The 27,073-nt window shown below is 43.2% G+C and overlaps 11 protein-coding genes and 1 non-coding gene across 12 annotated transcripts; 5 read left to right on the top strand and 7 right to left on the bottom strand.

Annotated features, from left to right (window-relative positions):
• Window positions 1-76: 76 nt before the first annotated feature.
• On the top strand, window positions 77-1,831 carry V1512DRAFT_284566 (uncharacterized protein). The gene is made up of 7 exons (XM_066918024.1): window positions 77-129; window positions 179-280; window positions 394-770; window positions 819-995; window positions 1,041-1,205; window positions 1,249-1,468; window positions 1,522-1,831. Exons 1-7 carry the CDS (start codon window positions 95-97, stop codon window positions 1,706-1,708), a joined length of 1,263 nt encoding a protein of 420 aa, XP_066774230.1. The 5' UTR covers window positions 77-94; the 3' UTR covers window positions 1,709-1,831.
• V1512DRAFT_232084 (Sec1-like protein) lies at window positions 1,603-4,236 on the bottom strand. The gene is made up of 5 exons (XM_066914003.1): window positions 3,819-4,236; window positions 3,680-3,760; window positions 3,519-3,633; window positions 3,252-3,466; window positions 1,603-3,207 (listed from the first exon to the last, which is right to left on the bottom strand). Exons 1-5 carry the CDS (start codon window positions 3,897-3,899, stop codon window positions 1,786-1,788), a joined length of 1,914 nt encoding a protein of 637 aa, XP_066774229.1. The 5' UTR covers window positions 3,900-4,236; the 3' UTR covers window positions 1,603-1,785.
• Window positions 4,237-6,619: 2,383 nt separating this feature from the next.
• Window positions 6,620-6,724, top strand: V1512DRAFT_t6. The gene has a single exon. It is a non-coding gene; the product is annotated as a tRNA-Pro (tRNA).
• Window positions 6,689-8,153, top strand: V1512DRAFT_218613 (uncharacterized protein). The gene is made up of 2 exons (XM_066913633.1): window positions 6,689-7,283; window positions 7,335-8,153. Exons 1-2 carry the CDS (start codon window positions 6,992-6,994, stop codon window positions 7,949-7,951), a joined length of 909 nt encoding a protein of 302 aa, XP_066774228.1. The 5' UTR covers window positions 6,689-6,991; the 3' UTR covers window positions 7,952-8,153.
• Window positions 8,011-9,244, bottom strand: V1512DRAFT_218611 (AhpC/TSA family protein). Its single transcript, XM_066913632.1, has 4 exons — window positions 8,980-9,244; window positions 8,428-8,927; window positions 8,251-8,376; window positions 8,011-8,203 (listed from the first exon to the last, which is right to left on the bottom strand). Exons 1-4 carry the CDS (start codon window positions 9,136-9,138, stop codon window positions 8,158-8,160), a joined length of 831 nt encoding a protein of 276 aa, XP_066774227.1. The 5' UTR covers window positions 9,139-9,244; the 3' UTR covers window positions 8,011-8,157.
• A 23-nt stretch (window positions 9,245-9,267) lies between these two features.
• On the bottom strand, window positions 9,268-10,115 carry V1512DRAFT_256408 (uncharacterized protein). The gene is made up of 3 exons (XM_066915011.1): window positions 9,974-10,115; window positions 9,650-9,922; window positions 9,268-9,599 (listed from the first exon to the last, which is right to left on the bottom strand). The coding sequence occupies exons 1-3, from the start codon at window positions 10,048-10,050 to the stop codon at window positions 9,305-9,307; spliced, it is 645 nt and encodes a 214-aa protein (XP_066774226.1). The 5' UTR covers window positions 10,051-10,115; the 3' UTR covers window positions 9,268-9,304.
• Window positions 10,116-10,178: 63 nt separating this feature from the next.
• V1512DRAFT_200615 (chaperonin 10-like protein) lies at window positions 10,179-11,276 on the bottom strand (the record flags this gene model as incomplete). The annotated part of the gene is made up of 1 exon (XM_066913199.1): window positions 10,179-11,276. The coding sequence occupies one exon, from the start codon at window positions 11,274-11,276 to the stop codon at window positions 10,179-10,181; it is 1,098 nt and encodes a 365-aa protein (XP_066774225.1).
• A 268-nt stretch (window positions 11,277-11,544) lies between these two features.
• On the bottom strand, window positions 11,545-16,756 carry V1512DRAFT_10182 (chitin synthase-domain-containing protein). Its single transcript, XM_066912861.1, has 5 exons — window positions 16,656-16,756; window positions 14,557-16,607; window positions 14,391-14,510; window positions 12,359-14,340; window positions 11,545-12,310 (listed from the first exon to the last, which is right to left on the bottom strand). Exons 2-5 carry the CDS (start codon window positions 16,487-16,489, stop codon window positions 11,771-11,773), a joined length of 4,575 nt encoding a protein of 1,524 aa, XP_066774224.1. The 5' UTR covers window positions 16,490-16,607; window positions 16,656-16,756; the 3' UTR covers window positions 11,545-11,770.
• A 201-nt stretch (window positions 16,757-16,957) lies between these two features.
• Window positions 16,958-22,627, top strand: V1512DRAFT_10107 (chitin synthase-domain-containing protein). Its single transcript, XM_066912856.1, has 4 exons — window positions 16,958-17,423; window positions 17,472-19,750; window positions 19,797-21,164; window positions 21,213-22,627. The coding sequence occupies exons 1-4, from the start codon at window positions 17,188-17,190 to the stop codon at window positions 22,586-22,588; spliced, it is 5,259 nt and encodes a 1,752-aa protein (XP_066774223.1). The 5' UTR covers window positions 16,958-17,187; the 3' UTR covers window positions 22,589-22,627.
• V1512DRAFT_256400 (uncharacterized protein) lies at window positions 22,607-23,524 on the bottom strand. The gene has a single exon (XM_066915010.1). It carries the CDS (start codon window positions 23,353-23,355, stop codon window positions 22,666-22,668), a length of 690 nt encoding a protein of 229 aa, XP_066774222.1. The 5' UTR covers window positions 23,356-23,524; the 3' UTR covers window positions 22,607-22,665.
• V1512DRAFT_256399 (6-phosphofructo-2-kinase-domain-containing protein) lies at window positions 23,522-25,898 on the top strand. Its single transcript, XM_066915009.1, has 5 exons — window positions 23,522-24,245; window positions 24,298-24,333; window positions 24,385-24,733; window positions 24,779-25,006; window positions 25,056-25,898. Exons 1-5 carry the CDS (start codon window positions 23,815-23,817, stop codon window positions 25,671-25,673), a joined length of 1,662 nt encoding a protein of 553 aa, XP_066774221.1. The 5' UTR covers window positions 23,522-23,814; the 3' UTR covers window positions 25,674-25,898.
• V1512DRAFT_256397 (uncharacterized protein) lies at window positions 25,655-26,293 on the bottom strand. Its single transcript, XM_066915008.1, has one exon. It carries the CDS (start codon window positions 26,191-26,193, stop codon window positions 25,789-25,791), a length of 405 nt encoding a protein of 134 aa, XP_066774220.1. The 5' UTR covers window positions 26,194-26,293; the 3' UTR covers window positions 25,655-25,788.
• Window positions 26,294-27,073: the final 780 nt, after the last annotated feature.

Here is a 27,073-nt window from a genome sequence, read left to right as displayed (position 1 = left end):
GTGTTCATAGTACCACGTTTAGACTACTGCCGCGGCGCGTGATGAGTGAGGGAGAGCGGCGCTCAAACTGGGGACATGCACATGAGCAACAATAATGACGGCAATGGAGACTAACGGTGTCACCAAGAGGTAATAATAAGTCGTATTTTGAAGGCAAGCTACTAATGCTTGACTTTAGGACAGTTTTACGCCGGATTCTCTCGCGCGGAGGTCCGTTCAGTGACGAGGCTTACGTACCGGGGCCAGAGGTGTACGACTTTCTAGCGGATTTGAAAGTTTTGTGTGTAGTAGACGTGAAATTAGTTACTCATGATTGCTAATTGTGCTATAGAGTTATGTAAGATTACTGCTTTAAGAGGATAGCCTAGAATAGGTCTAATTTGCGACTTTTAGCGGTGCCGGTGGACTTGGATGTGAGATACTAAAGAATCTGGCTTTGTCCGGATTTACTGATATACACGTAATTGATATGGACACAATTGACATCTCAAATTTAAACCGGCAATTTCTCTTTCGACAAGCCGATGTTAGTAAATCAAAAGCGCTTTGTGCGGCCGAGTTTGTCATGAAGCGTGTCAAAGGCGTCAAGATTACGCCGTATTTCGGCAAGATTCAGGACAAAGACGAAGAGTACTATATGCAATTTGGTATCGTAATTTGTGGGCTGGACAGTGTGGAAGCTAGACGATGGATCAATGCGACATTGGTGAATATGGTGAATATGAACGACCCAGACAGTTTGAAGCCGTTGATTGATGGTGGGACAGAAGGTATCTTTTTGTTTATCTCCACAGACAAGTTTTATTAACTATTGATAGGATTTAAAGGCCAGTCAAGGGTTATTTTGCCCACAATCACGTCGTGCTACGAGTGCACGCTCGATATGCTCGGAAAACAGCAGACATTTCCGATATGCACAATTGCAAACACGCCACGACTTCCCGAGCACTGTATAGAATGGGCCAGCGTGTTGGAGTGGCCTAAAAATTTTCCAGGTGTGGTACATCACTCCTTGGTTGGTCAGTACTAACGCAAGTCAGAAAAAAAATTAGATATGGACGATCCTGAACATGTACAGTGGCTGTATGATACTGCGCTCCGACGTGCCAGACAGTTTAACATTAGTGGAGTTACGTACTCATTAACTCAGGGTGTTGCCAAAAATATTATCCCTGCTATTGCTTCTACCAATGCGGTCATTGCTGGTGCGTTGTTATCTACGCTGTATGGAGCGAGCTAACGAAATAGCATCTTGCTGTAATGAAGCATTGAAAATTGCGACAACATGCAATCCATACCTGTCGTCTTACATGATGTATAGTGGAAACGATTCTGTATATACATACACATTTGATCCGGAGAAGAAAGAGGAATGCCCAGTTTGTGGGAATCTGGCCACTGACTACACTACCGACGTATCGTGGACGGTCCAAGATTTTATGAACGCCCTTACGGAATCTGTACAGTTGTGAGTAGCAATATAAGTTGCGCGTGGCAAAGCGACTAATCTGTTAAAACTAGTCGAATAAAATCGCCGTCGCTTCGAACGGCCGAGAAAATAATTTATCTACAAGCACCGCCTCAGTTGGAAGAAGCAACTAGACCCAACCTGGTGAAGCCATTGCAAGATTTTGTGTCGGAAGGAGAAGAGGTTTCAATCACAGATCCAAGCTTGCCGTTCAGTGTGAAGCTGAGGATTCATTATTAGATTTATTGTAACCAAAATATTAGATCTATAGAACTACCCCTATTTACTTTGAATCTGCAAGGTCTGTCAAGTTAATTTTAAAGCTCCATTTGTGAGACTGTTGGCGTATAATCCATAGCAGACTTAACAACATCCATGCCGTCAATGATGCCCGTAGTCATAATCACAATCTTTCTCCGTTCGCTTTCTTGTTGTGCGATGAATCGCAAGGCTGCAATTTCTGTGAACGCGATTCCGCCTAAAAAGAACACGGCCACCGTGCGAACTTCTCTCTTTGGACTAACCATTGCCTTTGCCTTGTTTGCCCACTCTCCACCCTTTTGAAACTCGTCAAATTGCTCGCCGTTGATGTTTCGCAGAATATCTTCTGCCCCACGCCAACCGGACCCTAATGCAGAGATCTTGGCACCAAGTGCACGTTTCTGGATTATGAACTGAACAAGACGGACGCTGAGAGGTGCGTATCCGGAATACACGTAGGCGATATCATCCGGGATCTGTTCATTCACGTCGTCAACAATAAGTTTCAACGTCTTTCTTAGGTTTGAAAACTGAAACTGCGACGTGCTCTTATTTCGAGCGTAAATCAGGTCAAGTTTTTGCATCGCGTTCAAAGTCAAAATATGCTCATACCCATACTGATTTAAAATCTGTTTTTTAAACTGCGCAAGTTCTTTTTCCTTTATTCCTGAAGTAGTGAGAGACTCGATGGCCAGCAGCCTTAGCACAACCTCAATGTCAACTCCGCGCGCAATCAGCTCCTCTATTGTCTGATTCAAAGTACTAGTGTCGAGACCAGACGCAACCAGGTTTTGCTGCACCTCAAGCGATCTATTAAAAAACTCCGTCTGCGTTCGAGTCATTATTTCTTCCGCTAAATTTGTATGCAACCGCAGACTCTGGTGTTCAGCTTGAAGTCCGCCAAGTTTACTGACAAAGTCCTTGATCTGCGACACTGTTTTAGCCTGATGCCGTTCCTCGTAATCCTCGTTCAACTTTCTGGCGATTTTGTTTAATGTAGTTCCGACGACGGCAAAATTGAGGTCTCTTAATGTGCCAAACAGAGCATCATTTGAGTCTAGCACGACTTTCCGTGTTTTTCGGTCGTTTACAGGCGTAACAGACATAACCGAATTTGCAGAGGACTGCGGCAGTTTTGGGTTCGTGGCTGTGAAAATCGAGCTCGGAATCTCGGTCTGGGAGTTTTTGATGTCAAACACTTCGTCGATCAGACCTTCGTATGTGAGTTGAGTCATCAATGGAGTGACCATGTCTGTGCCACGCTCAACAATTACGAGATGCTCAAACGCACTAACATCGCCCTTGGCCCACTGAGCCTGTTCTGAGCTAGTTTGTGACTCTTGGCGCATCCGAAGTAGAAGCTCGCATAATTTCTTTGCGTTTGTGCCTTTACCTGTTATCCGAGGATATAAGCCGTATTGCTTTTGGAGAGCATTGAGTGCTAAAGCTGAAAAATTGACTGTGGTTGGTAGTCCGTGCTGTATTGTTAGCATAGCATGTCGTAAAGAAGCCATTAACCTACAAGGTATAAGTCTGTAAACCCAGCATCAGGTAATTCAATACTGAAAAAATCTTCTTCTAGTGGAATGAATCCAAGGTTCCATTCTGATAGCACAACGTCACCCAATACTCCCTCTTCCTCGAACACTTTCTCAATGGAAAGCATTTTCCTAGGATACACAAATACGTTAAAATCGTACTCGATCTCTGAAGTCTGAATTAGCCGCTTAATTTGATCTGTTTAAATATTAGCACACAGAAAAGTTCTTATGGTTATTGGTGAACATACCGCATACTATCTGGGCGTTCTTTATATCGCCCCGAATTAGATATACAATATTTCTTTGAGCATTTTCTTTTTGAGGACCGTCTTCCAGCCAGAAAATATTATCAACCCCATGTTCCTAATTGATCAGTTTACGAGTGCTACAAGTCTTTGATGATACTGACCTGTAAAACTGAGAATCTGGCGATATGACTTAATGGAGCCGATAATGTGCGGTCTAAAATTAATGACTTTTTACCTCGCACCTAATAATAGAATTAAAACAACCAAAATTGAAGTAATTAATAATATCCTAAATCATACCGACTCTAACAATTTTAGAAATGAGGCCAGGGCATCTGAAGTCAGTGACTTGGGATTGATGGTGGTAGAAACTGACGCCATAAGCCGCGATTAGAACAATTTAAGACACTGTTGTAACCGAGTCGTGCCAGATCTATTTTTAATTATGCGAAATCCCGGGCTTTCTTGCTGGATAGGCTGGTGTATGAATATGTTTTGACAATGACGATATTTTGGATGAACCGGCTCAACTTGGAACACCGCATATGGAGCAGCGGTGTAGTTTATTGTACCAAACCCTTATAATGTAAGTACAATCTGATAAAAGCTAGAAATCCCTAATCAGCATAGCCCTAATCTTTCTACATTTTGACATTATTGGCATTAAAGGCTTAAACTGCTTATGAAGAATTCTTAACTCTCTCTGAATCAAACAAACATCGAATTTTAGATATCAAGCTACTTGACGTGACAGTAACGCTCTTGTTTCTCAATTTAATATTTGTGATTGTTTCACGTGATTTCATCACACTACACCAAAACTAATGCAGCATTTACAGTTCTGTGGATCAATCAGCGCCGCACTGATCTATCTATAATTTTCTCCGCATTTATTACAGTTTCTTGCTCGTCTATTTTTCCATTCAATCTCGTGAAGAGTGATGTGAGTTTTCGTAGTGAAGGTAAATGTATTTACTTTTAGATTGTGATAAATGTACGATGTCATGCCACTGTATAGAGGGGTACCTGAGCAAAGTCACAAAATATTATATATTTGCATAAAATAGCGGCACCACTGAATCCGTTAAAACAAACCAAATAACAACATAAACTCCATCTTGTAGACATGTACTAATATACTTTTGCAGCGAGTAAAAATAACAAAAGTTCCCACATTGTGAATATACTAATGCTTCATGCTTGTTTTGTGCCTCGTCACTGAAGGCGGTTGAAACATATTCCGATGTGTTGATGGATCTGTTGAAGGAATAGGAGCTAAAGAAGACCGACGTTCTCGAGCACTAGAAGTGGACGGTCGTCGATTTTTGTCTGCGTATGACGAAACAGAAGCTCTGCGTGGTGGTCGTGCGTTTGAAAAACAGTTTCCCATGACTGTGATACGTAACAAAAACGAATTGAGTTGTTAGGCTGGGTAAATCGTGTGGCAGAAACTACCCACTATATACTTATAGACCGCGAGCTGCTGGCTACGCGTGTCAATTTGTGCAACGTTAGTCCAACAATTAGGCGATGATGTGAGGTGGGGTATGAGCTAGGATGACGTCAAACACCGAACCACTTCCTATTTCTGGTTCATTTCCACCGACCCTGCACTGCCCTGTACCTTTTTAGTGACTATCGAGTACAATAGCAGATCCCTCTATTACTCATGTTATCGTAGATCGTCTTGTATACAATTATACTATAATTTTCTTGGGAGACATCATTTTACAAGGCGGAGTATTTAACTCTACTCACAAAATGTACGCCATAGCCCATTAGCGGCAAACTTTATTTATCCTTATTGTCCTCGTGTACGTAAGAGTTATTGTGTCCCTAGTATTTGCACATGTGACGATCGCTTCTGTTACTGAACAGTTTTTACATTTAACTTGTCTCACATACACGGACCTTGCTGCATTATCTGATGATTCGGAGCTTAGCGCGAAGTACACCGTATCAGTACTATCGGCAATGTTTTTACCCACGAGCGCTTAAATGACCCAGTGTTCTTTTCGCAAAGTCTAAATTCTTATTGCCATAATGTCATGGTGTTTTTATGGCCTTTGTAAATGCTAATTTATGAAGTTTGGAAACGGTACAGTATTTGACATCGTTTCTGCTGGTCTGAACTGTCTGAAAACCAGACGGTTTTATCCTCTATTCATTCTCACACCACCAATACCTTCTTGCTAGTGTTGAAATTGGCGGTATTGCTAATAGTAATTTAGTAAATCAGCGTCAATCAATTTATAGATTGTCAATTGTACTTTACAGCTGTGTGATAGCACTTTTGAGAATCAAATTTCAGCCTAACCCTGGCCACGACTGTATAAATGACGATGGAGTAACTTCTCAATTTGTGAAGGAAATAGACTTAAACTTTGCCCCTGAACCTTCTTTCTAGATATTTCGACATCTTCTAGGACCTTTCTCATACATTTTGTTACATTTTATACTTTATAATTTTCTAGTTATTTTTACATATTTATTATTTATAAACTTAGATATTTCTCTTGTTGTAGCAATAATCATTAGAACGCACAACTTGAACTCAAGGCGTTCTAGACTTAATTCTTTTGATTATTCAGGCTTGTCGTTTTAAATACTTGTAGTAAGAATCAAGGTTAGATGAGACCCAAGATTCTATTTGATGCTGCTCTTAATGATTCACTGTCTACAAATGACATGATGTAAATAATGATAAAATGAATGCTGGACTATAAATATAATAAATTCAGATATAATAGTTAGTTCAGTCCCTATGAACCAATCGTGATAATTCACACGATGCTCAATAAAACAAAGCCTACTTCCCTCCTTTCGTATCAACAACTTCCATTGGCATTGCAGACGTTCAAATTAACGGCGGCCAGTCTTCTTCAGGCTAAACAAGCACGTTCTGTCTGCCAGTCTTGCAAGTCAGTGCCTACCTGTGCCACCCACCAAACAATATATATCGTAATGTATAAAGAATGGTGAAGAATAATGTAGAAGACATATGTAAAAACATTATGGTATTTGCATAATAAAACGACACTAAACCCTTAGATTATTATTTTGGCAACAAAGATATCTTAGACAGTATTGACTCGCGGTTTGGGTCATTAGTATAGTGGTAGTATGCCTGCTTCGGGTGTATCGAAGCTCTGCTGACTTGTGTTTGCAAACTGCAGGAGACCCCGGATCGAGCCCGGGATGACCCCATTTTTTGCAATTTATTTTATTGATATTGTTTCTTATTTTTAGTTTGGAAATAAAAAATTTCAATTTTGTTTTTGATGAAGAAACATTTGAAAGGTTGCAGCTTTAAATTGATAGATTTGCAGGCAAAAATTGTCGTCCGAATGTCCGAGGCGATTCAATAGAGCGGCGCGGCTGCGGCGCCGGCAAGATCGTGTCAAAAACTATACAATCATAATAACATTACTTTTCTAGTACTACATTGACAATTCCAAGTCCTAGAGAATAAGATGTCTAGTCCGATATCAATGACTCCTCGGAGTTTGTCTGCGTCGTTGCTATATTCACCGACATACCTCTCTGCACATGTACTAAACTACGCACTGTCAATAGTACAAGGCAAGGCGTCGCTGTCAAAGAACATACAGCTTGATGGCAATAATGAGTATCGCAGTCTCCAGGAGACCGGCACGGATAATAAATCTACGCCTGCTGTGGTTGAATATGAAAGTAGCGTACTTGCGGTCCAGCACCAGTCGCCGACCACGAATGGCGGTATTCAAAGAAAATATGCTCAGCATGGTATGCTTCATTCATCGGTCTTCTGCCGAACTCGACTGATAATTTAATTAGGACATCACATAATGGCGTTGTCAGTCAAAGAAATGGACGAGCCAACGATCCAGACTGAGTGGCAGTCGTCGACAACGCCTTCACATGCTGATCTAGAGAACGATATTAGCAGGCAATTGTACGTTCATGCTTTGACTTACTTGCTACGTGCTCTGCCAGAGCGTTTGTCGGGATCTGAAGCAATGGATCTTGGAAGATATATACCGGATAGTGTCATCGCAGAAGAGTACCGTCGCCGGGCTGAGCTTAGAGGCGAATCATTGCCAAGCGGCGCAGCATCGGACGAAAGTGCTGCTGGGTTTGAGAACAACACAAAGATGGAAGAGACAGTTGTTGCAATGATCCGTCTGCTGGCGTCCACGCTCCGAGTCTCCACACCGTACGTGATTGAGATTTTACGAAAAATGGCAGAGAAGGAGCGTGAATACAGATTATCCGAGCGCACAATCGCGCTATCATATGCCGTTGCAAATAGAATGTCTCAAAGCCCTCTTGGAAACGCAATGTTGAGCACTGGCATGAGTTTATTGGGTGCGATCGGAAAAGGTCTGGGCGAGGGTCTGGTCATTTTGACTGAACCCCAGCAGCGTTTTCAGTCTGTCAAAGCGAACCTGTAATGGGCAAATTTTAAAATGAATTATTTTTTGGCGTATACGAGTTGATTTGGAGTTTTTTTTTGGTTATAGAGCTTTAATGACTATTAATGACGAGAACTTATACATATTTATTTATATTCGTTGCGTTTGACTACTAACCATCCAACGGGCACTCAAGAATTCACGACAAATCTAACTTTTAATTATGCAAACACTAATAAACCCTCTTATTTCTTAAGCAACTCAGTAGGGTACTTTGTGAAACGAAGGTAACTAAAACACAGTCAGCGATTTTCAATATGATACCACTCAAAACTTACGGCTTGACGGCGTTGAATTCGCCAAACTTGGCAGCAGCAGCCTCATCAGATACGGAAGGAGGGACAATGACGTCCTCGCCAGGAGTCCAGTTAATGGGGGTGGTGACACCAGCCTTGTCACCAGTCCTGTTTCATGTCAAATCTAGCAACTTTTAAACTAAGCATGGAGTTGCTTACTGGAGCGAGTCCAAAACACGGAGAACCTCAGCGGAGTTTCTTCCAGTGGAGGCAGGGTAAAGCATGGTAAGTCTAATCTTCTTGTTTGGGTCAATAATGAAAACTGAACGAATGGTGAAAGCGATTCCGCCCTTGTCAATGTTCGTCATGTCCTGGTGGTCGACCATGTCGTACAAAAAGGCAACCTTGCGCTCGGGATCAGCAATGATGGGGAATCCGAGCGAGTGACCGTTGGCGGTGACCTCCTCAATATCCTTAATCCATTCGGCATGACTGTCGAGGCCATTGGCGGACAGACCGATGAGCTTACAGTTACGAGCAGTGAACTCGTCCTCAAGCTGAGCAAACGCCCCGAGCTCGGTGGTGCATACGGGAGTGAAATCAGCGGGATGAGAGAATAAAATGGTCCACGAGTCTCCAATGAATTCGTGGAAGTCGATCGTGCCGTGGGTAGTCTCTGCGGTAAAGTTGGGAGCAGGCGATCCAAGTCTGAGACGAGGCTAAGCAGCTTTTTAATACTTGAATACATGCAATTGAGTTGTTTAAACTGACCTGTTCGTTAAATCGGACGGCAGAGATACTTAAAGAGCGGGCAGCAGTCTTGGAGAATGACGACGCGACTGGTGCCAAACGGGAAGCAGGAAGGCAGACGGTAGTTCGAATGGCAGCAGAGGCCATGAGACAAAAAGAACGAGCAAGAATAGAAGCCATTGTTAACGTAGTGATTGAGCTGTTGACAATTACGAAGAGCAGACAGAAGCGGGAAGTTTTAAGAGCACGAAATTGGTTGATAATCCCCTAAGCAACGGGGCATGAGGTTAGGGTTTAATTTTGAAAATCTACGCATATTACTGTACAGAGACGAGAAATAATTACATTATAGAAAGACGCCTTTGGGCAACGATGACTGTGAAGCCTTTGACCTTTTATCCACCGGCTCAGGCATCCGTGGGTCCTGTTTTGAGTCCTGTTTTGAGTCCTGATTTGAGTCCGAAACGACTTCCGGTATGGACTTGGATGCATTTGATGTAGGTGTCTTTTGGAAGTCATTATTCTTCCACACCGCCTCGTGGTCTTCTAGAGATGACAATAGTTCATGCCATTCTTTCTCTGCTGTTGCAACTCCAGTTCCCAGTTCACGAGCAATATCTACGGTTTCCCCATTTTGTAAACTACACAATGTCAGTCTCATTAATCGTTGATTAATCACTTTGATATTTACCGCTCAATGATACTCTCTAACACGTCAATTTTTTTTGTGTATAATCTCTTGGTTTCTTGATAAACGTGCCGCTGTCGCATAACGTTCATGTTTTGAGATCCTACCAGTGCAAGCAAGATGATATAAGCCCAGACAAAATTCCATTCAAGATTAATCCAACTTCTCTTTGGTCGCGTATCCCTAGACTGAACAGTAGTCGTATTTAATTCTGCTTGGGACTCTGGGGCGGTTATTGTGCTATTATACAAGAGAGATGAGGAGTGCATGGGCTGGCTAAATCATTGTTAGCGTTATATATAGTGAAGCCAGCATAAGATAACGTACACCCTGACTACATTTAACAGACGTAAATTTAAACTCCTATTCAGTCTTGCAAGCCTTAAGTACCGTGAAAACAACATCTTTCTTCTTCAATGTCTGTGCGATCATCGAAATTATTCCGTTCAGTCAATTGACTTCGATTCGCAGAAACTAAATTACATTTACGGGTTTTGTACCTTCACAATAAATTCAATTTATACATATAGAATTAATCGGCAGCAATATAAGTTTTGATTGCCTGCTCTTTTGCCGCGTTGCCAAAAATGTCATAAGCCTCCATGAACTCTGACATTTTAAACCGATGAGTGACTAGCTGAGTGGGATCCATTTTACCTCTCTGCAGTAATTTCAGTAACATACCCGTTGAATTTGCGCTCACGAGTCCAGTCGTTATGGAAATGTTTTTAATCCACAAGTCCTCGAGGTGCAAATCAACTGCCGTGCCATGAACTCCGACATTGGCAATTCTGCCACCGGGCGCGATGATTTGTTGACATGTCTCGAACGTGGCCGGCACTCCAACGCATTCAATTGCAACATCAACGCCAGGTTTCGGGGTCTGGCTCGAGGACAACACCTCGCCGGCACTATCCTCCGTTGTGAATTTCGAGATCTCAGCCATGACTGACGCGGTCGAGAGTCGCGTAGGGTTTATAGTGTTGGTTGCTCCAAGCTTTTTCGCGACAGCCAGCCGACTGTCGTCAGTGTCAATCATGATGATTTTGCCTGGAGAAAAAAATTGCGAAGTCATAAGGACTGCCATGCCCACTGGGCCTGCTCCGACAATTGCAACAGTTTCGCCAGGCTGGATCTTTGCTGACAAGACACCAACTTCGAACCCAGTTGGCAATGCGTCCGACAACATCAGCAAAGCATCGTCATCTAAAGCCTTTGGTGCAGCGTACAACGACGTGTTTGCGTAGGGAATGCGGACGTATTCGGCCTGCGTGCCGTCGATTTCGTTGCCAAGAATCCAGCCTCCGTCTAAACAGTGTGCCTGCAGCTTGCGCTGGCAGTAGTAACATGTTCCACAAACTGTGATACACGAAATCAGTACCCTGTCGCCTTTGCTGAAAGACGAAACAGCGTCTCCAGTCGAGTGCACGATACCGACGCCTTCATGGCCCAAAATACGGCCCGGAGTGACAGTTGGCACATCGCCTTTAAGAATATGTAGGTCCGTACCGCAGATTGTGGTAGATGTCACTTTCACGATTGCGTCTGTAGGCTTTAAAATTTTAGGAATTGGAGCATCGGTCCAGGCTTTTTTGCCAGGACCCTGGTATACTAAAGCTTTCATAGACATTGTGCGAATCTGTTGACGAAACGATTTGAAGGCGATGCTCATGGCTGATTTATATTTAAGCGTCCGGTAAAGCCGCTCCTACGGTAAGAAAGCAATCTGACAATTACAGCCACTCACGAGTACATTTATAGTGTTTCCCCTCTCCGCACAGTCGTAAATTTACCAGCCGTCGTGATGTGACGAATTACAAGCCCTAATTAAATCAGTCCATGTCGCAGAATTCATGCGCAAAACAAACACATGACTCGGAAACTCTTTGCCGCAAATCCCCGCAAAAGTTGCTGAACAGGCCATTTCAGCCTGTCATCAAATGGAAGTGACGTAACGTAGCCTTGCATCGGTTAAATTATAATGCTAATGTGCGGAAGAACTACGCCGCACACGTTTTCCGACACTTTGAGTTCCATAGGTGGTGGTCCCGACTTTGACCGGTTTAGACGTTGATTCATTTATCATCTCATTATTTATTAATTCTTTCTGCCAAAATTTAAGCGTTAACGGTATTGAAACTGGTTCCCGGATGGCGGCAACTGATACATAGATTGTCGTTGATTAAGCATATGCTCTTGCTGCTGATACAGTGTCATGGTTGACACTGGTCTGCTAGCAGCATAGTCTTGTAATGTGCTGGCCGGTCGGAATTGTGATTGCTGGCCCATACTGTACACCGATGGTGGCTGATGATGACCTGGGTAGCCCGAGTACACCGACCGCATGTCGTCCATCTCGTACTCTTCAGGTACCATGTCGGTGTACATCACCGACGTCGCTCCTTTCTCGTTCGCACCCTGGATCCGTGGTCGTTGACGACCGGGCAGGTTATTCATACCCGCATACGCTTCCCACGTCTGCATCGGAATGCTGCTCTCGTCAAACCCTTCGTCGTCAACTGCCACAATCCGCTTGTTACCCCGTTCTCCGACCACAATACGCGTGTTGCCCCAAGAGAAGTTGTCTTGATTCCAGAAGGAGTATACTGGCAACACAAACGACCATATTGGATATGCAACAATATATAACAACATCCATCCAACCTGAACACCTTAGTAACTAAACAATCTAGATTTGTAATTGAAACTTACGTGCTGCCATTGTCTTCGAATAATAAACACCAAAGCTTGCAATCCATATATAGCCGCAATCATGATAATCGAGATAAGCGGAAACGGGCCTGTCTTGGAAATAATCAAGTACAACAGGTACACGATGTATACCACAATCGACGGTAGCATCAACGTTCCAATCAGGTCAATCACGATAACAAATCGCATACTGAACAAGCAGAATCCGCACAAATCTGGCAAGAACATGAGCTCAGCCAGGTTGTGAATCGTAGAATTGATCCATCTTCGACGCTGCGACAACAAAATCGACCATGTCTCTGGCGCCGCAGTCTGTGCATGCGCTGATGGTGCAAACACATATCTCATTCGAGGAAAGTACTTTGTCATGAGCGTCGTCAGATATCGATCTTCACCCAACGAAAGCAAGTTCTTCTTATGCAGAGTATTGACTCGACCATCGGAGTACTCTTCCAGCACTTTGTTGGATATAATCAACGGCTTTCCCTTGTCGGCAGTGCGTAACCTGTACATGCAGAAACATCCCGGAAGACAGGTCACGCTGCCAAATAAACTCTCAAACGATTTGGACAAGTGGTGCGAAATGTAGTACTCAAACACCTGAATCATAGTCCACCAACTGCCTTCCTCATTTTGAAGACTAGTTTCTCCCGCAATGCCCGCAATCCGACTGTCCTTTACACAGCTAGCCACAAGCTTGTTCAATGAGTCTTCGGCAACCATAGTGTCAGCATCAACCATCAGAATATACTCGTATAGTTCCGGGTCAACACCAATGATATTGTTGATTTGATGGAAAAGTTCCAGCTGCATTGGTGACATTGGAGCTCCAAAATGCACTTTGTTCAAAAAGTCAAGCAACAAACACTGCGAGTCACGCTTGCCACGATTACCGGGCCGTGATTTCTCAAACGGCTTTCCGACCTTAACGATAACAACGTACGGTACAACGTTTCCTTCGAACTCATACAATCCGGAGTACACCTTGCCAAAATTGAGCTTCTGTGAACCTTCGCCGACAGACTGGAACTGCAACGCCGGCGGATCAATTCTTGGATCAGCACCAAGAATGTCAAGTACAATGTTAGGCGTTGGCTTATCGTTGCCGGCACCAATAATCATACCGTCGCAGATAATACAGAGCAGTTTGCGCTTGTTGTCGTATTTCAGCGCAGTCAATGAATCAATCGCGTTTCGTAATTCCTCTTCACTTTCGGTATATGCAGGTATTTGACAAACAACAAACTTGTCTTGCATCACCGGTTCTTGATCTTGACCGAAATCCAAAGAAGTCAAAAACTTAATCAAAACAACCGAGCCGAGCACAATCGCAATACTAAGCAAGATATAGTTGGAAACTTGACATCTCGGGCTATCACGAAAGTCTGGTTTGCCTGCATAAAATGCATTCTCAAAGCAGTTCAATGTATTGGCTTTCGTGGTATCGGAAACACTAGTCAATGCATTCCATTTCTCAGTAATGTCTTCACCTGGGTAGTTTGTAAACAGATCTTTAATGTCTTTATCCAAAAAGTCGTATGCTTCATAATATACGCTCTCAGCTGCCGGAAATAGGCCGATTGTGTAAAAATAGTCAGTCAAATCATATATATTACCATTGATAATGGCCCAATTATTGAATCCCTGTTGTCCATAGTTCACAAGAGTGGACCTCTTGGTTACAAGCTCTCCCTTGTAGTACTCTTTGATCTTTGGTAGAAATTTCTGAGAGTACCACGTGATTTCGTGTAACGCCGTGGTTGGAGAGGGCTGCTTAAAGGAACCACATGTGTGAACTGCAGTCGTGAAAACAGCAGTAGAATTAGCTGTCAGCCAGATTGTGTCATCGCTCACTAATCCCGGGCATGCCTGACTCAGTGGCGGAGGGAAATACTCAGAAAGATCCATCCCGCCAAACATGTTCATTGTCGCTTCAGTTGTTTTAATTCCATTGTCCGAGTGCTGTATTTTCCAAAATTTGCCTAGATTGATGAGTATGCAGGTACCCCAAAAAAAAAGCATCTAAACATACTTATATCGTAGACTTTTCCGTGAATAGTAACGAAGAAGTTATTGGACTGGGTGTGCTGCGCTACTTGATTCAAATCCCAGACTTTATCAGTATCAGGACACAAAATTCGACCCAGAAAGACTGTCATAGTTAGCACCACTGGGACAATCCATTACTCCCAACTTACTCATGTAGAAAATAATTCCCGCATTCATTAACAAAATGAAGAAACATATCGTGACCTTTTCCCTCCATGCCATACGAACATCTGGACGTTTCATTCGTCCGGGCCAACGCAACAAAAAGGAAGGCATCCAAAAAGTGCAAGCCCAAACAATCCCAGTCCACAGTTTTCGCGTCGTCGACGTTTCTTGGACTTCCACTTGACGTCCATGTGCTTCTGGATCATTTGCAGCAAATTTTGAACCAAACATAGTCAGGTCATCGTCTATTGGTAATTGGGATCCGAGTAAATTTTCTCTCGACAGAGATGTGTGGGGACGATCAAAGCCTCCAAGTAGTGGTGGATCATACTCATTGATCTGCTGTTCTTGCTGTTGCGCAAGTAAAAGACCATCAAGCTCACCTTCAAGTGTGCGCCAAACGTCTTCTCGTAGCCATATACGCTGATGCCCATGAAAAAATTCATCTGCCCCCCATCCCCGTTGTGTCTGTGCCCAACTGTCGATAGCATACGGGTAGTTAACCTCGACCGCACTGGCTTGAAGAAGAGGACCATATCGATCTACAAATTCATCTACTCCAAAGTCTGCTGTGAAATCGACGGCTTTGTATTTCTGTATCCAGTTCAGCATGAACCAGCTTCGCGTCGCACCAGAAACAACAGTGCTAGACCACGTGGAAGCAAGTCCATTAGAATTAGACGTAGTTGATTGCAAAGCAGCCGTTTCAATCTCAAGTATATGCCAAACGCGAGACGAGCGCAGAAGTGCGTCGATTTCCAATGACGCCGAATGACTGGAGTGTGCTAAAATAGAGGACTCCTCCACAAGAGCAGATATTTCCATCGATGATGATGAGAGATTGACCAGTGGAGAGACGGGCTCTTGTTTATGAAGAGCCTGGGTAATCCACAGAGGAGTTTGAGACACGCCAAGACCATCGCCAGCCATTTCCGCAGCAATAGATCCAGCAGTATCTTGAGTCTCAAACACAGGCTTAAGGGCTAAAGTTTTGTAAACCGGCGGAACATCCACAATTGAAACAACAGAGCAGATCTCATCAGAGTTAAGAATGACATCAATCGTAGATAGGTAGTTGTTAAGTTTGGTGACAAGTTCGGCTGTAAGAGCTTTGAAAGCAGACAAAGAAATTTCAAACCTCTGTGATGGCGAATTAAGAATAGCATCCGAATCAAGCCGTTCAGGATCGAGACTAAGCAAGGTCGCACCTTCCAAAATGTCGTCTGGGTCCTCGCTCTGAAATAATAGTATTCCTGACAGCACGGATAAAATGGACCTTAAGCTAGAAGTGCCAGTCAATCCACATTCAAGCAAGGCTTGGCGCCACTCTTCGGCCGCCTGTATGTCATCTTCCGTGATCTTAAAACTGGCAGGAAAAAAAGAGTAATCCGATATGCTGGGCTTGAGAGACAAGTAAACGCGCTCGTTTTCAGTCGCGGAAGCAAGAAGATACTTAAATATGGGAGCGTTAAACATTGCAGCTTCAATTGCTGCAGGATCTGACTTCTCGTCGGAGATGCGGACACGTGAAGACAGCACTTGACCTGATAAACTAAGGGACAAATCGACCGCAATGGCGGTATTAGTCCGACTGTGTATAAAAAATGAGGCAAGTGCTGTCAATGAAGAAAATACATGGCCAGGAATGTTAGGAAAGGCACCGATCACTTTTTGAAATGTGCTTAAACGAGAGAAACAAACTAGTACGGTCTGGTCCTCTGCACGACGACGAGCATGCTCCCAAACGGAGGTGAGAAAAGGAGAATCAGGATAATCAAAATCGTTTGCCTGGTTGAATAAGATGAGTGAAGTTGATGTTAGTTTGACTAATAAGTGTGAATCGTATGCTGTCTTTAAAGCGCTCACCAGCGACTGCGGAGTTGGCTGGACCAGCGATGTTGTAAGAGGTAGTTCCATTGTCTAAGCCCGTTCGTATTCTTTAACCAATATAAATATAATCAAAAATCAATTTTCATGTGCAATCTAAAAAAAGATCATGAATGTGCCTTTCAGTACAGAATCTAACTTGACAAGACTGTGTTATTAATATCAGGAAAATGCAGTCAAGCTCCAATAAACATACCTTTCCCGTCTTCAGTAACCACCTACAATAATAAAAAGTACTGTTGGCTGAGTTGGTGAGAACTGAAAAAGGGTGTGGGTGTTTGTAGGAGACGGTACAGACGTACAGTGAGAACTGCCTTGTTTGGGAAATCAAAACATAATATTTGCGCCACACTTGTCGCTTCAGCCGCACAAGAACACCAAAAATAGGAACCGACAACAAATCGCGCTCTAATTTTAATTCGCACGTTTATCTGCTTTCAAACCACGCAATTTCTGTTACTAAATTTATTAATATAAATTATATATACTAAATATTATTGTAAATGTTTATTTTGAACAAAAATCAAGAACTGCAGCCATTTTTCAAATGCTCTGGGGGTGGCTTTACGTATCTGCACGGGCCATCTAACTGTGGCTTGACATGAATTTGTTTACTCAGTCTTGTTAACTTTCCTCTTTGCCCGCCTGTTTCTCAATTCCTTCTCTTTCCCTTACTCTCAGTCTGTTCTTTCAAAGATAGCTTAAATTGACAGTACGCAGCTGGTGCTATGCCTCCACTTGCTGATATTTCGCGGCTGTCGGCGTCCGCCTTGACTGACCACGCTATCACTGCTCACCTCGGCGCGCGATTTCATAATGGCAACGCTATTTCAGAAATCTCAACTAGTGCGCTTATAGCTATCAACACATATACTTCACCAGATTTAGAGGAAATTTCTGCGTTGGCTGCAAGATCTTATGACCATCTTCGACGCAGAGCCGAAAATCAGCTTATTGTTTTTCTGTACGTTCGGTAAATTACGTTATATTGCGATTTTAACTAATAGCGCAGAGGCGAATCCGGCGCCGGAAAATCCGAGTTACGGAATCATTTGAGTGCAAGATTGCATTCCATGGCATATGACTCACTTCCAAAACATATTTCTTGTGCCCTCTTTCTCTTCTCCGCTCTGTCTACAACCAAGACCCTCACTACGCCTGTTGCATCAAAGTCTGGATTGCTATTAGAATATCAATATGATTCCCATTCTCGCATGATTGGTTCTAAACTGATCACTTACCGTCTTGATCGTGAACGTGTGTCAAAAGTTCCTACAGGGGAACGAAACTTTCATGTCTTTTACTACTTGCTAGCTGGCACCACTGCTCCCGAGCTAGACCATCTTGGACTCGACACCGAAACTAGGTACCGATATTTAGGTCATCCTACACAACTCAAAGTTGGGATCAATGATAAGGAAGGCTTCACGCATTTCAAATCGGCTCTGCGGCTGTTAAAATTTGCCAAATCTGAAATTGCCGAAATTTGTCAAGTGCTAGGTGCCATTCTACACATCGGCCAGTTAGAGTTTGTTTCGTCAACGGCAAGCTCTGATAACGATCAAGCTCATGCTGCAGTCAAATCTCAGTATGAGCTTGAACTTATTGCTGCTTTCTTAGGTGTCCGCCCTGATGATCTTGAAGCATGTTTAACCTACAAGACGCAGACTTTCCGTAAAGAACGTGTGACTTTAGTTTTGGACCCTGCTGGTGCCCGTGCACATGCAGACGATCTGGCGCGTACAATTTATGCTGTCATGCACTCTTGGATCATTGAAGCCATCAACGAAAAGCTCTCACAGCATGAATCGCTGATCTCAAACACAATCACCATTGTTGATTTCCCTGGTTTTGTTGGTCAGAGTTTTGGCAGTGGTGGGTCTGGTGCTGATATTCTTAATCAACTGCTTTACAATTCGGCAAATGAGGTGCTTTACAACTACATGCTCTTTGCCTACTTCGACAGGCTCGCTTTGAAATTTGAATCTGAAGAACTTTCCATGCCTGTGGCCGAATATTTCGACAATTCAGATACTGTGAAGTTACTTACCAAACAGCATGTTGGCATCTTACCTCTGTTGGATGACTACACTCGGCGCGGAAAGCTGACGTCTTCAGCGCTGGAGACAATGCACAAACGCTTTGACAAAAACCCTGCTATAGGACTGTCTCCAGTATCTGGATCCTTTTCTATCAGGCACTATGAAGGTGAAGTTGAGTATTCGGTTGATCGCTTAATGGAAGCGAACATGGATGACATATCTGGGGATCTGATGAACTTGTTTTCCAGTACTGTCTCGCCATTTATCTCTCAACTATTCTCAACGAACGCCGTTACTGCAATCAAACACCCGCGTGAACATTCAGCAGTTATCCAAGGACAGTTATCATCAAAACCACTACGTCAGCCATCTACTCTTCGAAAGGTCAAGCCTTCTGTTAACGCCCCAGCTGTAACAGAAGCTAAATCTTACACGGCATCTGGCCAGTTTAATACGGCCCTGGAGACTATGCGAAAGTCTTTTGCTGACGCAAATCCTTATTTTGTACATTGTCTCAAACCTAACAATCGGCGTATTGCTGGCCAGTTTGACGTGAAGTGTGTTCGAGAGCAAGTGAATGCTCACGGTATTGCGGATGTTGCTCGACGTTTGCATGAGACTGATCTTTCTCTATTTCTTTCATTCGGAGAAGTGCTCGGTCTTGCTGGATTTGATGAGGCTTCTATGCTGGCTTCATCTGAAGCTGATAAAGTGCAGCAAGTTATCATAGAACACTCATGGACTGAACGGGATGCTAAAGTCAGTACGACTGGAGTGTTTTTGTCTGAAGCAGCGTGGAGAGATCTTGTTGATCCTAACAATAACTACCTTTACTACAACGCGGGGGACGAACCGCCGTCAGACGACTCCTTTTTAGAGCCGAGAAGCAAACTTTCATCCGGACTTGGCACTTACATCTATTCAGACGATCCTGCTGCTCGGTCTACTGACGCTTTGACTATTCAGACTGGTACTGGGCCAGGTGACATGTTTCAAAATTTCAGTACTCCACAGGAGATGGTTGAAAAAGGTCTACATGGCCGTGATGAGGAGATCGATGATATCAAGACAAGTGCCTCGCGCAAGAGGTGGATGTTTATTGTGTGGCTTACAACTTGGATGATTCCGGATGTAGCCATAGAGAAAATTGGTCGTATTCCGCGTAAAGATGTTCGCATTGCTTGGCGTGAGAAATTGGCGATCAATATACTAATCTGGCTTACCTGTGGTTTTGTCATTTTTTTTATTGGTACGCAAGGTGCTTGGTGCCTTGATATTACTAACTACTACTATAGTTGGTTTCCCTGTGGTTCTCTGCCCAACTCAGCATGTGTACTCACTTCAAGAGCTTTCAGCGTATAGTCATAACAATGATCCCGACAATACCTACGTGGCAATACGCGGAGAAGTTTTTGACTTGACCAAAATAGCTCCTGGTCACTATCCTTCTGTTGTGGCCAAATCTGATGTACTAGATTACGGCGGAAGAGACGCAAGCGCACTGTTCCCGGTTCAGGTATCTGCCTTGTGTGCTGGTGTCGATGGTTCAATCGATCCTTCGATTACGCTAGATTACAATGGAGTGAACTCTACAGATGACAACTCTATTTACCATGATTTTAGATATTTTCGAAACGACTCGCGTCCTGACTGGTATTTCGAACAAATGATGTTGTTCCGCAATTACAAGAAGGGGGATATTGGATACACGAGAGAGCGCATGCAAAAACTCGTGAACGACGAGGGTAGAGTGATGGCAAACATTGGCAAAAATGTGTACGATGTAACAAACTACGTGGTTGGTGGACGTCAAGTTTTGGTTCCAGCGGGGTCGAACACACCAAACGATGTGAACACAGATTTTATGTCTTCTGAGGTTATATCTTTGTTTCAAAATCAAGCTGGAAACGACATTACGAAGTACTGGCAGAATCTTGATTTGGAACCCGCATTAAAAGCAAGGATGCAGACATGCTTGAATAACTTATTTTATGCCGGAAAGCTGGATACTAGAAACTCGAAAAGATGTCAGTTTTCGCGCTACTTCCTACTTGCGGTTTCACTGTTTTTGGTCTTGGTCATTGGTGTCAAATTTTTGGCTGCACTGCAGTTCTCGAGAAAGACTGCACCTGAAGTTCTTGACAAGTTCGTCATTTGCCAAGTACCTGCGTACACCGAGGATGAGGAATCACTACGTCGCGCAATTGACTCACTTGCCCGAATGAAATATGACGACAAACGAAAATTGCTGGTCGTTATTTGCGACGGCATGATTGTTGGCGCCGGTAACGATAGACCAACTCCGCGAATCGTGCTTGACATTTTCGGTGTTTCACCCGATGTGGATCCAGTACCTTATAGCTTTGAAAGTCTAGGTGAGGGTTTAAAGCAACATAATATAGGTAAAGTTTACTCTGGACTCTATGAGGTTCATGGTCACATCGTACCATTTTTGGTAATTGTGAAGGTGGGAAAACCCACTGAAATTAGCTTGCCAGGAAACCGTGGCAAGCGAGATTCACAGATGCTACTGATGCGGTTTTTGAACCGGGTGCATTTCAACTCACCTATGAACCCTCTTGAACTTGAAATGTATCATCAGATTCGGAACGTGATTGGTGTTAGTCCAACATTCTACGAATTTATTCTTCAGGTGGACGCAGGTGGGTTAACGTGGTTTTGGCACAAGGTATAAAGAAACTAATTTATAGATACCGAAGTCGCACCTGATTCTGCAACACGGATGGTGTCTGCATTCATGCACGATACGAAGATTATTGCTCTTTGTGGTGAAACTGCATTGGCAAATGCCAAAAAGACAATTGTTACTATGATCCAAGTTTATGAATACTACATTTCGCACAACATGGCAAAGGCGTTTGAAAGTTTGTTTGGCAGTGTTACCTGTCTGCCTGGATGTTTCAGTATGTATCGCATTCGTACGGCGAACTCGGGCAAGCCGTTGTTTGTTAGTAATTCGGTTGTGCAAGGTTATGCGGAAATCCGAGTAGACACGTTGCACATGAAGAATTTGTTGCATCTTGGAGAAGATCGATATTTGACTACGTTGCTGTTGCGCCATCATCCTTCTTATAAGACCAAATTCATCCGAGATGCGATCTGCTATACGATTGCACCAGAAACGTGGAAGGTATTTTTGTCACAGAGACGACGATGGATTAACTCGACAGTTCACAACTTGATTGAGTTGGTCCCTATGTCGCAACTTTGTGGTTTCTGCTGCTTCAGCATGCGATTTGTTGTTTTTCTTGACTTGTTGAGTACCGTTGTGCAGCCTGTGACGATAGGATTTTTGGTTTATCTGTTTTACAGAGTAGGTGTTGACTCTTCTAGTATTCCACTAACATCGATCATTATATTGGTAGCAGTGTACGGTCTTCAAGGATTTATTTTCATTCTGCGACGACGGTGGGAGATGTTAGGATGGATGATTGTATACATGCTGGCAATTCCTGTTTTCAGTTTTGGAGTTCCGGTATACTCGTTCTGGCACATGGATGATTTCTCATGGGGTAACACTCGCGTGGTGTTTGGCGAAAAGGGACGTCGGGTCTTGATTTCGGACGAAGGCAAGTTTGATCCAACGTCAATTCCGAGGAAAAGATGGGAAGACTTCCAATCTGAACTATGGGACCTGTATGAGACGCAGACACAGTCGGCGTATGACACAAAAAGCGAGGCGATGTCATACAGATACTCTGAACGACCGGAGTATGCGACCTTGGATCCATCTGAGCGGTCTCCGTCGCGTGATTCAAGAAATGTTGACAGGAGCATGCAATCGTACAGCGACTTACCCCCACAGTCAGGGAGAGGCAGTGCCATGTTTGCTCAGGCAAGCGCGGTCACACCTGGAGGAGACGTTGAGATGGGCATGGTGACGATTCCAAGTGACGACATGCTGTTAGCTGAGATCCGAGAGATTATTCGCACGTCGGATCTGATGTCTGTCACGAAGAAAAGTATTCGACTAGAGCTTGAACGAAGGTTTGGTGGAGTTTCACTAGATTTTAAGCGAGACTATATCAATTCTGCAACCGAAGCAATTTTGGCTGGCGAGTTATGATGATGCGATATAATATACACTGGATTGGTTTTAATTTACATGGTTCTACATTGACGCATTAATATCACAAATAAATTCTATCGTGCTTTTTTCACCCTTAGCAGTCCCCTCTGCAAATATGGTAAAGAACGGTCCCGTTGTACATTTTGCACTCCTCGTTTTTGTAAAGCAATGATTCTCCAATGAATTGCCCACATCCGTTCAAGATTCAATTTTTTTTTACGCTTGCGCTGTATCTTATGATCGTTTTTCTTGCGAGGCGAGGATGCTAGCCCCTGATAACGATTGACTAGAGTTCGGCATGATAATACCCCGTTAGAACTGTTCAGTTGATTCTGTTTGAGACCCGTCTTTCGTTCAAGATCGCACCACCCATAAGTTTTTCTAATACCTCCACGAAGTCGAGTATCTGTACTAGACGATTTGGCTGGCTTTGTGCGGTGTATCTGCTTCGAAGTTGGTTGACCTTTAGCTTGACTCTGTGGGGGAGAAGGCGATGGTGAGAAATCTGGGATTTCAAAACTGTGCTGTAATTTCCGTTTCTTCTTTGACCATAATTGTTCGGTTTCTTGGGTTACTGGGATCAAATAGGCATTTATGTAGCGATCATGTAAATTGGAAAGAAACGGATCTTTGTCGTGAGCGTGATTTGCAGTCAATCGCTCGGCAAATGCTTCAGCAAAGGTAGCGAATGCGTGATAAACGTGTTGAACAGCAAGATATGACAGTTCATGATCGTTGCCTTCTTGTGCAGGCTCGTTTGCCATTGTCTACGCTCATTCGAGAGTCGAGCAAACCAAAAGCATTAGTTTAAGCGCCATCCGTAAGTCGCATCTGCCCAAGTCACGTCTAAAAACCTTAAATTAGCAGTATCTACAATCACAGTCCAGTTCTGGGTTGGATTTCAAGAACTAATTTATTTTACTAGCATACAACCTAACAAATTAGATTTAAAAAAAGCCATCAATTTTTAATATTAAGCTGAGCTGCAACCAAAGCTGTATTGTATGAATTCAGGGTTTCAGGGTTTATTCTCGCTCTAAGGGAGTCATTGTCATTTGTCTCCACACTGCGGCGCTCTCCGTCTCACGTCCGTTCATCCTGCACAGAAACAGTCAACAATTAATTATCTTACTTAAACTTTGAAATTTAACCATTTTCTTGTTTTATTTTTGCCAAAACTTACACCTTTCTTGTGCTCGGTTATAAAGCTTCTATTTAACTTAATGCTGTCGTTGTCAGACTCCTCACCTTCGCTGTCGCCTTCGCCTTCACCGCCAGAATCTAATGATGATTTTGAGCCACCATCTCCAAGAGCAAGTGTTCCAGTGCCATACTCCAGCTCGGTCGCATCTTCACTTTCACCACCTGGATTATCAACTATTCATGCTGAGCTTGCGACATCTCCTATTACCGGAGGTTTCGAAGCTCACATGCAAATGAGTCCCGGCACCTTTAACTCTCACATCAACAGTCGAGCGTTTGCGCACCTCCGAGAACCGCGCCGATTGTCTTCAGTCGATTTTGATGCTATCCATGATACTCTATCGTCTTCGCATATGTCCCCTGCTCAGCTTTACACAACCGAATCGGGCCGTTTATTTCATGCCGGCAAGCTTTGCATTGTCCTAGTCGGTCTACCGGCACGCGGCAAAACGTATTTGAGTTTATATTTTCTTGTTTGATCTGCATACTGAAAAGTTTAATAGACACTTAGCAGTCTCACTGACCCGATATCTACGATGGTAAGTGCTTCAAACTGCCTGTTGCAGATTTTGTTAACATTGTGCAATTAGGTTGGGGGTGAAAACCCATGCATTTCATCTTGGTGACTATCGCCGTGGTATAATTGCGGAAGGAGAAGACGTACCTGAAGATTATTTTATGGTGCATGCGTCTCCTTCGACAGTAATTCTTCGTCAAAAAGTCATGGCGAACTGCAAAACAGATGTCTTTAAGTTTTTTGATTACGACAACGGTCAGGTCGCTATTTACGATGCCGTCAATCACACGTCTGCGGGTAGAAGAGCGCTGGTTAAAGAATTTAACAGTCGTGGCATACAGACGCTGTTTATCGAATCAATCTACGACAGAGAAGATATTATTGAAGCGAATGTTAGAAGTGTTAAAATTTCATCTCCAGATGTAAGTGCTCTTCGGTCTGGTGTGATTTTGGCTAACAATTTTAAGTATATCGGATGGGAAGAAAAAGAGGCGATAGCCCATTATTTAAAGAGGATAAACGATAAAATTCCACATTACGAGACTCTTGACGAAGACGATTTTAGTTACATCAAGCTATATAATGCCGGCGAGCGGATTTTACTTAATAACTCAAAAGTTGGCTATTTGCCAAACAGAATTGTGTTTTATTTAATGAATCTGCATATCAAGTCTGGCTGTGTATATTTCGCAAGAGTATGCTTGATCTTGCAATTCTGCTATATGGTGTCGCTAACAATTACAGGCCGGCCGCTCTACGGAAGAAAGACCAAGATACAAATCGGATCCTCATTTGTCCGAAGAAGGTCGTATGTATGCTAATGATTTAGCCCACGGTTTACTTGAACATCGCCGAAGAGAATACGCTGCAAGAGCAGCCGATGGGGACACGACGCCCGAAAGAGAACTTGTAGTTTGGACCTCGACTCGACTACGAACGATTGAGTCGTCTATTGAATTTCAGAGACGCGGCTTCTCATGTCGTCAACGTCCTCAGTTGTCACAAATGCACCCAGGATCTTGTGATGGCTTGACTGAAGATCAACTTGTTCAAATGTTCCCAGACGAAGTTATTGCACACAAAAAAGATCCGTACCGCCATCGATATCCTAGAGCTGAATCATATCATGATCTTGCTGTTCGACTAGAGCCTGTGATTCTAGAGATGGAACGTATACCTAATGACATTTTAATCATTGCACATGTCAGTGTACTCAGAGTTCTGTACGGATATTTGATGGCATGCTCACCGTTCGATATACCAATGTTGGAGTTTGAACGAGATGAAATAGTGGAGATCATTCCATCGGCATATAATAACAGAGTCAAACGGATCAATATTTACGGAGACAATTTACAGTAAACGGCAATTTACGCGTGTTTGGTATAGTTTTATTGTTTCGGAGTCAAGAGGGATTTAACATAGCGTGCTGCTTATTAATGTATTTGTATCTGATATGCATGTAACTTTTGATTTTCTAGCTTCCTCTGTATGTAGCGTAAGAATATTTCGAGAGCAGCAGAGGAATATGAAAGTGTTCGGTGCCGTACGCACCGGCCGGAATAATGAATTGAATTTCAATGAATGGAAAAAAGGTGTCTCCATTGTAATAATCTTCAACCCCTGTAAACCCCACCTTGTAAATTGACTTTCCATCAGCCGGAACGATCTTTGCTGCTTCATTGAAGTTAGCTAAGCTCGCAGGAGTATCAGCGCCAAGTAAATTCCACAACACAACTCTTCCATCTGCATTTGTGTGTGCTTCGGCAAACGCAACGTATTCTGAACCTTGCAACTTCGATAGCACGCAACGAATATCTCGAGCGGGTCTGCCGGCGACAGTATCAAGCACGTGGCACGTTATTGGGTGTCGCGAAGTCATGTTTGATAATGGACAGCTCGGAATAGATTTTGACACAGGTCTTAAGACAAAAAGATGAACGCAGAGTTTTATACCTGTTTTGAACTATACAGTTTAGAACAAATTCATCGATCGACTTTTTTTGAGCTCATCGTGCGGCTCATATCGGAGATGTGCGAAGAGTGTAAGCATGACGTTTTTAAGGGTGTTGTGTGGATTACCCTATCTGAGATTAAAAATGCGGGGTTGAGTTTAGAGAACGGTTGGGTTTAACTGAATGCAGTAAGTGGGCAGATTCCGAAAACCCTTATGCATTTGCAAAACGGTCTACAACAGCAAGTGTCGGTCGGAACAAGACTGACGTGCGAAACTAAATTAAATTATTAAGATTAAAATATTAGAGCACATAACTGCTGATACTTCGGGTACTGCTAGTATAGCTGGACAATTAAATCATATTGCGTAACTCCGCTTTTCACCGGTAGTAAGTGCCGATGTCAATGTAGCATCGGATTCATTTTTTTTACTACGGCTCTGTACATAGCATCTATGGCAGGCGGTAGACGTAAAAGTACTGTTGACTTGGAGCAGGCTTAATGCTGACTACTCACAATAAAGTTTTCACCACTTTCGTAGATCTTCATTTCATTTATATTTGGTTTTTTTGCGAAGAATAACAAACATCTCAGTTTAAGTTTCTCGCTAATCTTGACGACTCCAGTAACGTAAAAGTAAAGCATTGTCAAGCTCGATATAACAAAGTTAATGCGCTGAGTGTAAATTTAAAATGGTGCTTGTCCTTGGTAATGTGATCTATTGTACTGTATCCCGGTTAATGCACTAGTGCAACTGCAATGTGTATATCATTTGTGGGGATAATTTTAGGGTTTACATGAAAATC

Source organism: Lipomyces arxii, assembly GCF_038497795.1.
Source record: "Lipomyces arxii strain Phaff 12-163 unplaced genomic scaffold V1512scaffold_1, whole genome shotgun sequence".
Classification (NCBI taxonomy): Eukaryota; Fungi; Ascomycota; class Lipomycetes; order Lipomycetales; family Lipomycetaceae; genus Lipomyces; species Lipomyces arxii.
This window is presented reverse-complemented; position numbering and strand designations above follow the sequence as displayed.

Coding starts and splice junctions, on each gene's coding strand:
- V1512DRAFT_256408 (XM_066915011.1), bottom strand. CDS start 10,050: ATGTTGTTTTCACGGTACTTAAGGCTTGCAAGACTGAATAGGAGTTTA. Junction 9,923..9,973: donor CTGTTAAATGTAGTCAGGGT/GTACGTTATCTT, acceptor ACAATGATTTAG/CCAGCCCATGCACTCCTCAT. Junction 9,600..9,649: donor TTAGAGAGTATCATTGAGCG/GTAAATATCAAA, acceptor GACATTGTGTAG/TTTACAAAATGGGGAAACCG.
- V1512DRAFT_10182 (XM_066912861.1), bottom strand. CDS start 16,489: ATGGAACTACCTCTTACAACATCGCTGGTCCAGCCAACTCCGCAGTCG. Junction 14,511..14,556: donor GGGAATTATTTTCTACATGA/GTAAGTTGGGAG, acceptor TAACTATGACAG/TCTTTCTGGGTCGAATTTTG. Junction 14,341..14,390: donor CGGAAAAGTCTACGATATAA/GTATGTTTAGAT, acceptor TCATCAATCTAG/GCAAATTTTGGAAAATACAG.
- V1512DRAFT_232084 (XM_066914003.1), bottom strand. CDS start 3,899: ATGGCGTCAGTTTCTACCACCATCAATCCCAAGTCACTGACTTCAGAT. Junction 3,634..3,679: donor CCAGATTCTCAGTTTTACAG/GTCAGTATCATC, acceptor CTGATCAATTAG/GAACATGGGGTTGATAATAT. Junction 3,208..3,251: donor GGTTTACAGACTTATACCTT/GTAGGTTAATGG, acceptor CTAACAATACAG/CACGGACTACCAACCACAGT.
- V1512DRAFT_10107 (XM_066912856.1), top strand. CDS start 17,188: ATGCCTCCACTTGCTGATATTTCGCGGCTGTCGGCGTCCGCCTTGACT. Junction 17,424..17,471: donor AATCAGCTTATTGTTTTTCT/GTACGTTCGGTA, acceptor CTAATAGCGCAG/AGGCGAATCCGGCGCCGGAA. Junction 21,165..21,212: donor TATTCTTCAGGTGGACGCAG/GTGGGTTAACGT, acceptor ACTAATTTATAG/ATACCGAAGTCGCACCTGAT.
- V1512DRAFT_218613 (XM_066913633.1), top strand. CDS start 6,992: ATGTCTAGTCCGATATCAATGACTCCTCGGAGTTTGTCTGCGTCGTTG. Junction 7,284..7,334: donor AAGAAAATATGCTCAGCATG/GTATGCTTCATT, acceptor TAATTTAATTAG/GACATCACATAATGGCGTTG.
- V1512DRAFT_256397 (XM_066915008.1), bottom strand. CDS start 26,193: ATGACTTCGCGACACCCAATAACGTGCCACGTGCTTGATACTGTCGCC.
- V1512DRAFT_256400 (XM_066915010.1), bottom strand. CDS start 23,355: ATGGCAAACGAGCCTGCACAAGAAGGCAACGATCATGAACTGTCATAT.
- V1512DRAFT_284566 (XM_066918024.1), top strand. CDS start 95: ATGACGGCAATGGAGACTAACGGTGTCACCAAGAG. Junction 130..178: donor ACTAACGGTGTCACCAAGAG/GTAATAATAAGT, acceptor GCTTGACTTTAG/GACAGTTTTACGCCGGATTC. Junction 771..818: donor GATTGATGGTGGGACAGAAG/GTATCTTTTTGT, acceptor AACTATTGATAG/GATTTAAAGGCCAGTCAAGG.
- V1512DRAFT_256399 (XM_066915009.1), top strand. CDS start 23,815: ATGCTGTCGTTGTCAGACTCCTCACCTTCGCTGTCGCCTTCGCCTTCA. Junction 24,334..24,384: donor CTGACCCGATATCTACGATG/GTAAGTGCTTCA, acceptor TTGTGCAATTAG/GTTGGGGGTGAAAACCCATG. Junction 25,007..25,055: donor GCTGTGTATATTTCGCAAGA/GTATGCTTGATC, acceptor TAACAATTACAG/GCCGGCCGCTCTACGGAAGA.
- V1512DRAFT_218611 (XM_066913632.1), bottom strand. CDS start 9,138: ATGGCTTCTATTCTTGCTCGTTCTTTTTGTCTCATGGCCTCTGCTGCC. Junction 8,928..8,979: donor CCGTCCGATTTAACGAACAG/GTCAGTTTAAAC, acceptor AAAGCTGCTTAG/CCTCGTCTCAGACTTGGATC. Junction 8,204..8,250: donor GAATTCAACGCCGTCAAGCC/GTAAGTTTTGAG, acceptor ACTGTGTTTTAG/TTACCTTCGTTTCACAAAGT.